Raw genomic sequence first — 12,581 nt, 5'->3', positions numbered from 1 at the left:
GATACGAAGTCGCTTGCCCAGCCCCAAAGTCGTGGTCCCGGCTTTGACCGTGGGCGCGTCGATTATACATAAAAAATACATACATATGCATGTACATACATATATGCAGGTATATATGTATATATTTTGTATATATGTGTAGTATGTGGCTGATTCCTCACTGCTGCCTAGTCCCAGTGACTTTATATTTATTTTGATTTTAGCTGTTTCTTTTATTTATTCATAATTCGTCCCCCATTCCCAAAAGACAAAAACAAAAAAAAAAAAAACAAAAACAAAACTAACGCACACATTTGTGAACAGCTGCTGTTGATTTTTATTCAAGATCTGCTGCTGCTCCTCCTCTACCTCCTTCTCCTCCTGTTACGTCTTCTTCTTCTTCTTCTTCACGTTGGTGCTCCATCAAACCAGTTGCCAGTCCGCCTGCCTGCCTGGTCTTTGGTTCATCTTTAACGGCGACACTTGCTCGCATTTCTTGTTTAGCTTTTATTTTAATTTAACTCTTTTTAGACCTTTCAAATTTTCTTGTTCACAGATTTTTGAAGTGCTGCCGTTGTTGTTGTTGTGGTTGTGGTTGTTGCTATAATTATTGTTGTTGTGCTGTTTTTCATGGAACTGCTGCGTTAACAAAATTTTTTTCCTCGTCAAACTTACAATTTTTCATTCATACGCTTCATTCATACATACATATATGTATATTTCTTTTTGTTATTGTATCTACACTTTGTGGGTAGGTAGGTATAAGTATCTAAGTGTATATGTGTGTGTGTGTACATAGTTTGTTTGCCTGTTTTATATTTCATATGCACGCCACTTTGTACTCACTTACTATACATATGAGGCGTGTGTTGGCTTTTTGCTTTTTTTTTACGATTTTTTCCTTCTTTTTATTTCTCTGCTTCTCAGCTTTATATTCATTCATAAATTAATTCAGCGTAAGTTTTTCCCCCACTCTGCTCTGCACACACTTTTCGGTCGAATGCAGAATTTTTATTCGTCATTTTGCATATTGAAGTAGCTAATGGGAAATTACTGTAGCATTCAATTTCTTATGGCCTATGCAATCGTAATTTTAGAACTAATCGTTGCTAATCTTGAAGACTTCTGTAAAATCGTTGTTCGTATTTCTAACATTTCGTGGCAATGCCAGGCATCGGCTCTTTGCTTTTTAGGCAACGGAGCACATTTTTTAATGAGTCAATTTTTAAATGATATTGTGTTTAGAAAAGTATTGTATCACTGCTTCATGATTTGGCATATTGGCAATGTGGGATACCCCTATACAAAAAAGCCTCTATCCATTCCTAATGAGTCGATAAATTTAATCAAAAATGAATGCCAATTAGAAATACATTCGGCTTATTTTACAAATTTTCTTGCAACTAAGACGCCTGACATTGTGTAAAATATTTATGTCCCCAAAACTGTCAGTTAATTTAGGTTTCGACGATTCCATTAATGGTAAATAAATGAGTTCGGGTATGTTTACGATCCGGTTTTAGTTTCAGTTAAGGAAATTTTAAAATATGAACGGTTCCTGGTTAAAAATTCCAAATTCGTGTGAAAATTTTGATTTTATATTTAGATAATATTTCTATAATACTAGTGCTCCTACAAAGGTCTGAAAGAAGTGCTCTATAAACCAAACTTATACTCTTTAAAGTGTGCCTATTGAGTTCTTTCAAAAATTGCTTATACTTTTTTATTTCTTGGAGTAATTTTTGTTGGGTTTTCAGAAAGCCGAGATAACTTAAAAATTGTTTTTTCAAAAAGATTTAGAATGCAGCTGCCATAAATTTGTATTATTTAATATAAAAAATGTTTGAACTATATAATAATAATATAATATTACATTCTGACGCGATTAGGAAATGATTTCAAAGTTAGACATTAGCAGTGATTGTACTTTAGAAAACAATTTATAGATAATCATTTTATAGATTTGCCTTGACTATTAAAAGTATTGACAAGCGCAGCGAATTAAGGCATATCTTAGTTACCCCAAAGCGCTTGATAAATAGATTTGTAGATATAATATTTAGACCCAAAAGTACTTTGAATGCAACGCCAATGCCAAAAAGTTTTGCGATCTCTCTAAAGATTTTCTTAACTATTAAAAGTGTGATTACGTGATGAGCCGAATTAAGCAATCGTCATCTCATAGATGCATTTTTTTTTGTTATCATCAGACGTCAGTACCATTTTGATCCCAAAGAAAACATCATAACTGAAATCTAACACGTTTTTAATCTAATCTGGAATTTGCTACCGAATTTAAAGAAACTCAAAACTTTTGTTGCCTTGCAGCGGTTTATCTAATCACGCTCTTCATACTATTAATATCACAAGAGGTCTCCCGCATTCATTCAACTCTTGGCTAGATTATTATTTTGTAATTCATTCTGCTGTATATATTGTATCTTTTTAAGGTCTTTTCCATGAAAAAAAGACGGATGTGCCTAAATTGCAGCATCCCATGAACCAATTAATTTTTGCGCCGCTGCTTTTTTTTGTACACATGTACATATGTGTATATACGAGTATATATGTACTTATAGTATATAGAGAGAACATGAAACAGAGACATTCAGACGCACTCGCAGCTGAGCTGGCAGCATGCCTAATCAGCACGATCGGGATTGTTGTTGGTTGTGCATAAAAAACAATAACAAATAAAAAAACTGACCAAGCACAACAACAGCTTGCAGAGGTGTCTGAGCTAGGTGTGTGGGTTGTATCTCCCCTCCCGATCCCTCCCCTCCCGATCCCTCCCCTCCCATTTATGCATAATATCAAATATGCAAACAAATTCTGAAGAGCACAATTCAAGGCACAAACATTTAAATCTACAAAAGAGCCTAAAACAAACTCATCTTTGCAGATGCCTTCCAAGATAGTATTGTTTTTCTTTGGATCTGAAGAGTTGGATGCAAATCTAATGGCAACATCAGAACTTAAAGTAGCAAAAGTACGCGTATATCCGTACAAGTATACTTTAAGATTTCAGATATTTTTGAAAGCAATTCTAAATTTATATTTCAAACAGTCTCAATCGAGATACTATCTGAAGCTTTGAAAGCAATCCTACACTATCCATTTATCCGAAAGTCTACCAGTTTAGACTGATTCGGCTGACAATCAGAGATCTATTCTTTTACAGCAACAGGATAATATTCTCTTCTGCTCTTAATAAAGAGACATTAGCTTAAAACACTAGTCTAAGCCAAGTAGGAGCTTTAGTTTCCCAACTTTCTGAGTGCCCGCAACCTTCTCCCATCCTACACAGTCTATATTTTTCTATCTTTAATATTATTGAAGAAATAATTCTCAAAGTTCGGTTCTTTTTATTAAACGTCTTTAATTATTTCTACCAAAAATCTAACTTCTTGTAAGCGCGCAATGCGATCGCCTGGGCGCATAATAATAGAGGATTGTGCGCATTTCGAGCTTCGAATTGGCAATAACACCTCCCTGTGAGTCCAAACATAAGCCACACTAAGGAGGGAGCGAACCAGCTGTGCCATCTTGCGGATAATTGGCTGGACAGTCACGCCTTGACATTCGTAAAGACCAACTTCACATTGTTTTGGGGAGCCAAGTAATCAGCATGCTGAAACAAGGTGGAGTAGACTTAAAATATGTTTGCTATACCAGCTGAGCTTCTATATCATCACTCACTGATAGCAGCGACTGCTTGATCTTTGTGCCGTCCACGTTCAGTACTAAGGCACGTCCGGAGGACTTGCCTAGCCAGGCAATGGCATTGAGCACAAACTGATCGGTAACCTCGTCACATTCCTTCAAGTCAATGCGCTTAAGCTTCATGCACTTTCTCACCATTCTCATTAGGCCTATATCGGTGACGTGTCCGCACCAGAACAGTCCCAAAACCTCCAAGCCAGACAAGTCGTTGAAGAACTTGAAATGATCGTCGTCCAGGACATCGTTCGTGCTCCAGTGGAGTTCCTTTAGTGAGGAGAGTTGACCCACATAGCGCGCGTGCTCGTTTGTGATTTGGAATTGGCCCGCCAACTTCAGATAGCTGAGATTATTGCCCTTCTTCTCCGCCAACGTGGAGAGAAATCCGATGTTGAGCTCGTTGGAGGTCATCCAGGTCTTCAGCGTGCAGCGCTGCAGATTGCAATTACACAACTGAGCAATGACCTCAAAGTTCGTGTCACAGCCCGAGAAGGATAGCTCCTCCAGCTGGACACAGCACTCCGCTATCTTATGGTAGAGGGACTGGTTCATCACCTCGAAACAGCAGTTGTCCAGATCGAGGGAGCGCAACGTCTTCAGAGGTATGCCGAACTCGCCCGAGTTCCACAGCAAACAGTCGCGCAACACAAGGCTCTGCAGCTTGGGAAAGCCGCATAAGTGCTTCCCTGAGTACCGAGTGGCTATAAAGGTGACAAAAAACTGTTTGTTTCTGTCCTGCACTTACCCGTGTAGCAACCATTAATGAGCTCAAACGACTCCAGATCTCGATTGCCCTGCAAATTGAAGTTTAAAACGTCCTCCGCATCCATACAATCGATGCTGACGCGTCGCAGCTTCGTTAGGCGCGCTAGTAAGGCGTGGTAGTGGAAATCATCCGTGACATTCGTAAAATTAATTTCCTCGATATTCTTGCAAAACTCGGCCATAAACTCCACCAGCAAGGACTCTTTCTGAAACGAGGCGCAGTCCACATGCAACACTTTGATAAAAGGACCGGCAATGGAGAAAAAGTCTATGATGTCGGGCAGCCGCATCATTTCCACATCCTCGGCCACCAGTTCGTTGCGTCGCACTCGAGCCCAGTCCTCAAAGGCGAGCCGAAACTTGGATGCCGTGGATGCCAAGCGCACCTTATCGCATAGTTCGGGTAGATATCGAAACAATTGCCGAACGAGGTCCTCGGGCAGGCGCATAATGTGGCAGTTCGGCTTTTCTATTGCTTGGAGCTCTGTTTCCGCCAACATTTTCTTCGTCGCTTGCTCTGCTTTTGTATTTTGAATTTTGAATCAAGTATCTGCTAAACATTTTAATTTTCTTATCTCTTCATAGAAAATAATACTATTAAAACTTATAGGCCTGTTAAAAGATCTAGTGACGAAGCAATATTCGGAGATTCTTTTGCTTTCGAATCGGGTATATGCTAAACATTTTAGATTTCTTATTTCTTGAAAGAAAATAATGCTATAAAAACGTATAGGCCTGTTAAAAGATCTAGGGACGAAGCAATATTCGGAGATTCTTTTGCTTTCGAATGAATCGGGTATATGCTAAACATTTTCGTTTTCTTATTTCTTGAAAGAAAATAATGCTATAAAAACGTATAGGCCTGTTAAAAGATCTAGGGACGAAGCAATTTCGAATGAATCGGGTATATGCTAAACATTTTAGTTTTCTTATTTCTTGAAAGAAAATAATGCTATAAAAGCGTATAGGCCTGTTAAAAGATCTAGGGACGAAGCAATATTCGGAGATTCTTTTGCTTTCGAATCGGGTATATGCTAAACATTTTAGTTTTCTTATTTCTTGAAAGAAAATAATGCTATAAAAACGTATAGGCCTGTTAAAAGATCTAGGGACGAAGCAATATTCGAATCGGGTATCTGCTAAACATTTTAATTTTATCATTTTTTTGAAGAAAATATTACCACACTGACGAAGCCAGAAAACAAGCTTTCCATATGAACTTTTGCTTAGATATTTTTTTTAGCTATATTTAAATTGTAAGTAGAGTGTCTGCTGAAGTGTCTGTCGAGTTTGCTTATTTCGTCAACTAAATTATTACTATACTGACCTCAGAAAGTTCATAATTAGCTTAAAGAGCTAGTCACGTAGCAAGAAAGCCAGCTTTTAATAAGAATTTTAGTCGTTTGTTTTTTGCATTTGTATTTTAAATTAAATATGTATCTATTTTGTCTTAAAACCCCTTTTGATTAGTTACAAGATCTAGTGACGAAGCAAGCTCCCATGTTTTCCATAAACTTTTCTGTCGCTTCTGTTTCAAATTTAATAAATCAAGTAAATATTTTAGAAACTTATAATATGTTGTCTTTAAAATCTAGTGATAAAACAATATCGATATACTTGTACAATTCTAATTCATGTAGTATGTAGTCTCTTTATTACAAATTTGTGTACAATTTCGTCACTACATAGGCTCCCCATCCGTGGTACATATACATTGTATATTTGGGGCACAAATTTTGCACGCGTGCGTATGGCAGAGGCGTTATCTTCGACCTTCAAGAAATTTTGCTCACACATTCCAACTTTAGTTGCCTGATAAGGTTTTCTTTCAAGCACTCGCTGTCTGCCTCATATGTACGTAGAAGTATTGTGCGTCCGACATATTGTACCTGCACATTTATAGCCGTAGCATCAGGATTTTGAAAAATGGCCGACGCTGGGGTCTGATAATATTTCTTAGTATGTGTGTAAGTCAGTTGGTAAATAAAGTCAATTTGTAAATAAATAAAGGGGCAAATGACGTTGCCGATAAAGGCGTCAAGCGGACTGTGCAGATATGTCGCTATCGCATATAATACCTTAAGTTATGAAGTTTAGCATTTCTTGGAACTGAATGTATTGGCGAAATTCGTGGAATGAAAATGATAGGGAGTGGGAAATACAACACCGAGTGTGTTCTACTTTTTTTTTGAGTGTGGTGCGCAATTATTTTGTATACCTAGAAATGTATTATGTTTGCTTCCTTTTGGCTTAGTTTTGAAGTATCTTCAAATCCATAATTGATAAATGTATTTAATTATGTTGAAGCTCTTATATGTACATATATATAATTATTTATTATTTATGTACATTATATATATTTAATTTTTAATTTTTGCAGACAAACGTCTAAACAGATAAGGCTTATAGAAAATCGAAAGCAAATTTAAATTTTATCTTCAGTGCAACCTGAAAGTATGCTATGTTAAACCATCTGGGCTGTTTTTTAAGGGAGGGTGGGTGTCTTCGCTGCAACAACAACCTGAATTACCCGTCATATTCTTTATGTCCAAAAGTATGCAACAGTTTTTTGTAAATGTGAAAATCAAGGCAATTGCAATGTTAAATGAAACAATTTTTTTAAATCACTAAACATTTATAATTAATTTATTAACAGACTAACAAAATTCTCGAAACTCCACATTTCTTTGCATTGAAAACAAAATTTAAAACATAGCGATATAAACAACACGTATGTATTTGCGAAAGTTTTGTGCAATAAATTATGCTTGATGCCTGCTTAGGTATATAGACAATAATCGTTAATGAATCAGTCGCATACAAATGCCCATTTGTGACTAAATTCATTTAATAAAAGCTACCAAGTGTGGGCAACAATTAAACAAAATAAGAAACATACTCTTTTCAGGCAATACTATTGAAATAGTTTTCAAATATGAAAAGAAAAATTTCAAAATCGCGACAGAAATATGAATCAATTAGTGCTGCACAAACAAAGACAAACTGTCCAAACAGGTAACACAGTTGGCATTACTGCTGCATAAACTCATGAATGGGCAACTACTACTTGCTCCGAATAGATGCCAAGCCAGCAGCAACAACAGAAAATTGCACATAAAACCCGTTCGTACTGCATTCAGTTGGACTTGTGATTACCACGACGCATGCGAAACCAATTGATAATGCAATTGCGGTCACTCGCTATAACGCAATTGACAAACAAAAATCGATGAAAAATTAAACTCCATCTCCGTATGGCATAAGCAAATTTTGTTTCGATGCCCCCCCAGTTCCAAAACAATCAAATGATGGCTTCATTTTGAACCAGCTCGTAAATCTATCTCTCCCAATTTTTTAATTCAAAAGTGACGGATTTGAGGAGCTTTTTTAGGCTTCAATATTTGGAATGTCCACTCTTGCTCCGATTGGAAGTTCTATTTATAAGAGAAGTTTTAATAAAAGTGCTTTTAAAAGGTTTTGATTGAACTTTGCATGCGGAAAATATTTATATTTAGGCATATTGGTTCCCTGTGGATACAAAATGTTGTGCAGATATGTTTATACAAAATATAAAACAAATTTTTTTTTTAATATTGTTCGTGAAAACTGAGTTTAGGAGCCACACTAGAACTTTAGAAATAACATAAATCCGTTTGAATTTCTACTTATATTCAAGACTATATTGTAGTCCTTCTACATCTACATAGATACATATGTATATCCAGGAAGCTTAAAAAAAAAGAGTATAAGCGTAAAGAAGGACTACTCTAAGGATATTTTTTTCCCATTCCAACATAACCTTTAAGCTCTTGACGTTAGCTGCTTTAATGTAAACATTTAATTTTCCCCCATTTGTGGGTTGAATTTTTCATATATCCCTTCTTAGTGCACACTTTCTATTGCAAAATGTAGCGCTATAAATTGTAATATCCATTAGGTTGCTTCATTAAACAAATTTACAAACATATTTGTAATTGAACTGCATACTCTCTCCTAAATCCAAAGCTCTATTATGGACTAGTTCCGCAAAGTTAGGGGCACTGCTGGGTCCAAAGGAGTGTGTGAGTGTGCATCTGATGTTGGGCTCAGAGTGCAATTGGCTGCTGCTTTCGTTGTTGCTGCTGCTACAAATGTAGCACACCTGCCTGATAATAATAATAAATTTCATATCATCAACACAATTTTCCAGTTGCCTGCCTCTAGTCGTGGGCTGGCAATCGCGAGCGCATCTGTAATAGAGTTTTTCAGGAGTTGGTCAATTGAAGCGTGTCTCATGCCCGATCGGCCATTGATACGTACATACATATCCACTATATAGCACTCGTATTGTGACTTACGTATGTAAACCTCTTTTGGCCAATTTAACGCTTATGCTCGAGTCGCCTGCTGACTTACTACCCTTTGTTTATGTTGCTGTTGTTGAGCAAGCTCAATTTGTTTTAAGCCCAATTGATAATTTAACGCTTCAATTGTCACGCAGTCGGACCGAAAACTATCTTACCAATGCGCAGGCGTCGCTAACTGACTGAAACATTATTGCCTTTTTTCTGCCCTGTCATAATTTGTAGCACATTTTAAGTCATACATAATACTTCATTTTTTTATGTTTTTTTTTTTTGTTTCTCGCCATTGTCGGCTTGTAATGGCTAATGGTTTTAGACCTTAATGGCATTTTGGTATTGTCATTCGAATTAAAAGCCATTTGTTGCGGCACTTGGATTATTATCAAGTAATTGCCACACACATGGCAGATTTCTATGGACTTATGCTCACGTGCTGATAGATGTCATCTAACCATATAAAGATCTATTGAAGGGATAGGGATAGATATAGAACAAATATGTATTATGTCCGCTATCGCCAAATTCTGAAAAAATATTTCGTGAAAATATACGCATTTCTAAAACATACTTTAAGCACATAATTTAGTAGAAGAAAAAGATGTCATCTAACCATATAAAGGTCTATTGAATCGAATTACAAATGGTACTGTAACTATTCAAGAAATATTGGGGATAAATATAGAAAAAACATTATGTCCGCTTGCGCCAAATTCTGAAAAGAAATTTCTACATATTTCTAAAACATACTTTAAGCGCATAATTTAACAGAAGAAGAAGAAGAAGATGTCATCTAACCATATAAAGATCAATTGAATCGAAATACAAATGGTACTGTAACTATTCAAGATATATTGTGGATAGATATAGACAAAATATTATGTCCGCTTGCGCCAAATTCTGAAAAGATGTTTCCTGAAAATTTCTACATATTTCTAAAACATACTTAAAGCGCATAATTTAATAGAAGAAGAAGATGTCATCTAACCATATGAAGATCTATTGAATGGAATTTAAAATGGGGATAGATGTCGAAAAAATATTATGTCCGCTTGCGCCAAATTCTGAAAAAATATTTCGTGAAAATATACACATTTCTAAAACATACTTTAAGCGCATAATTTAATAGAAAAAGAAGAAACTTTAGTGCGCTTAAACGATTAACGAATCAAACATTATAATCATCTTTATTCAATACAAATGCATGCATAAAATATTTTCACAATTGTATGGATAAATTTTGCTTCGAAGTACAGACTAGAATGGAATTCGGTGATGGAGTCGAACTTCTTTTGAATATGTTATACTACTATATGCTGATTTGAAATTAGTAATGATCTGTGCTGACCAAACGAATACGACTTATCACTTAAAACGACTATATTCTGGTAGCTATATAAAAAACACAAACTTATGAATGGCATAAAATAATGAAATAATAATGAATCTGGACCCTCTGTCCAGAAAGCGTGGAACATAAAATGCTGAACAACTAGTTAAGTAAATAAAAGAATTGATGCTTCCAAATCTTCGATTGACAGCTGAAGACATTTATAATGTCGTTGCCATTTCTAATTAATCAGTCAATATCATGTTCAGAGAACTTTTGTGCCTCGTAGAAGTTAAATTTCGTTGTATTGCACCTCTGATCTCATTCTTCTTGGTCATTGTACCAAAAACCAGACGCATATCATTCAAAACCGCCTGATTTAGCTTCGTGTGACTTCTGGCGTTTAAATAAATCGGAAATCCCAATCAAAAAAGTCGCTGAAGGGCATTTCATAAGACTATTTTTGTATTAAAAAAGCTTGGCATTGCATCCGAAGGGAATTACTTTGAAGGCGATATAATAGATTTTAATGCATTAATATTCAGTTTTAATAAATACTGCGGATCATATTATTATGTAGTAGTACTATTACTAAGGGTTTTTAAAATTGATTCTTCATTATGAGAAGAGAAGTTGAGAGTGGAAACGAATTAACATTTTCATTTCGTTTCTGTGATGATGCGCAGCTTCAGTCTCCATCTCTATTTAGTTGCAACAACATCAACTATATTATGAACTGATCTCTACAGCTGCCAGCTAGCCAGCTAGCCAGCCAGCCAGTCAGCCGCACGAGCCTCCGCCGCCTCAACGATGGCGTGCTATGTGGAGCGGGCCCAACATAACACCTGGCGTTTGCATTCGCCCTAGCACAGGATGCCAAACGAGCAGAAGAACCCAGTTGTGCAAAATTAGGAGCATGAGGAGGGGGTGCACTAAAAAACTAGCTAAACTGCAAACTGCAAACAGAGAGCTGCAAACGGCCAACTGCAAACTGGAAGCTGTAAGCTGTAAGCTGCACTTTAACTGTGAGCTGAGCTGAAGCTGCATTGAATTCATTTTGACTGCTGCCCGTTCCGTTTTGTGCCCAGCTCTAGTCGCCCGGCCCCGCCGCATCTGTCCTCAGTCGATTTGCATATGCGAGTAGACACGTTATTACTGGGCAAACGGCAGTGGGCATACACACATTGATCATTAGAGCATCTTTAATAGAGATGGAGCGCGAAACAAGTTCCGAGTCTCTTTGCTTTTCTTCCTCCAAGTTTGACGCTGTGGCCATAAAAGTGGTTTGGTCAGCTGTTCGCAATGAGGGGGCCCCTGTGTGTTTGCCACTATTGCTGTCTAAGGCAGCGGCAGGGGTGGCGAGGAGCTGGTGGGCGCATGACAGTCGCAAGTTTCACCTGCTCCTCGATAAAGTTGTTGCTGTTGTTGTTGCTGTTGCTGCTTTGGTTGGTGTTACTGCAACTGTTGCAGCTTGTTTGCTTGCTTCGAAGACTTTTATAGAATCTGTACCTGGCCAAGCATTTCTCTAGCGACTGTGTTTGATTTCATTGTCGAGGGTATTCCCTTTCATTTTTTTTTTAAATTTAGTTTTTTTCATCTCCAATTTTTAAAAAGTGTTGAATATTGTCATCATCCATCAATTTCATTTTTCATTTGTTTCATTTGCCTTTTTTCCTTTTTTTAAAAGCACTATATTAACATATTTGCTACCGACTAATAGTAAAGATACTATTATTAATTTATTAATTGTGTCTCCCATAAGTTTGTATTGAGCTGCGGAGAGAATCTTTTGATTATACCGTATTAATACCTCCTATAATAGATCCAACTTACAAGTAAAAAACCCTCAAAATTAAATATACAATAATGTCTATTGGGGGAATTTTATTTGCCATACGGCCAGCTATGCCCCGATTCATAGCCAATTGTGGTCAGAATCATTGTAAACCTAACATACTAAAAAATAGTATGTAGAGAAGATAACTTAATTCTAATTAAGAACTTGTTATATACGAACAAAAAAGAGAGAAAGGAAAATCTTCAACCCGGTGGGGATAAATTACATATATTTTAATATAATGCGAGAAGAAGCTTCCGATACCAAGCTGCAATTGTTGTTGTTGTTATATTGTAGGTTGTACATTTGTGTCTGCTTTATTTGAAGAACGTTTATATATTTATTTAATTTTAAAATATAGATATTTAGTAATCTAAAATAATGTAGAAAACTCTGGTATTTGAAAGACTAATAAATTGAATGTAGCCAATACTTAATTCTAAGTAAAACACAAAAATATGTGGCAGTCGAGCATGCCTTGAAGCGAAAAAAAAGTAAGTTATATGGACGCATAGCCAAAAAGGAAAAAGATGAAGAAGAGCAAAGGGCGTAGTACTGGGGTACAATTGTTTCGGTTACAACTTTTCTTAAATTTAACCGATTTGAATGA

The 12,581-nt window shown here is 36.4% G+C and overlaps 2 protein-coding genes across 2 annotated transcripts in view; one reads left to right on the top strand and one right to left on the bottom strand.

The window, feature by feature from the left end:
* Window positions 1–12,581, top strand: part of LOC115620717 (ETS-like protein pointed) — a 95,901-nt gene that overhangs the window by 18,472 nt on the left and 64,848 nt on the right. The window lies entirely within an intron of this gene.
* LOC115620720 (F-box/LRR-repeat protein 14) lies at window positions 3,325–5,014 on the bottom strand. The gene is made up of 3 exons (XM_030514099.1): window positions 4,445–5,014; window positions 3,679–4,385; window positions 3,325–3,610 (listed from the first exon to the last, which is right to left on the bottom strand). The coding sequence occupies exons 1-3, from the start codon at window positions 4,962–4,964 to the stop codon at window positions 3,548–3,550; spliced, it is 1,290 nt and encodes a 429-aa protein (XP_030369959.1). The 5' UTR covers window positions 4,965–5,014; the 3' UTR covers window positions 3,325–3,547.

The sequence above is a fragment of the Scaptodrosophila lebanonensis genome, unplaced genomic scaffold (genome assembly GCF_003285725.1).
Source record: "Scaptodrosophila lebanonensis strain 11010-0011.00,11010-0021.00 unplaced genomic scaffold, SlebRS2 tig00000024-arrow-pilon, whole genome shotgun sequence".
Classification (NCBI taxonomy): Eukaryota; Metazoa; Arthropoda; class Insecta; order Diptera; family Drosophilidae; genus Scaptodrosophila; species Scaptodrosophila lebanonensis.
This window is presented reverse-complemented; position numbering and strand designations above follow the sequence as displayed.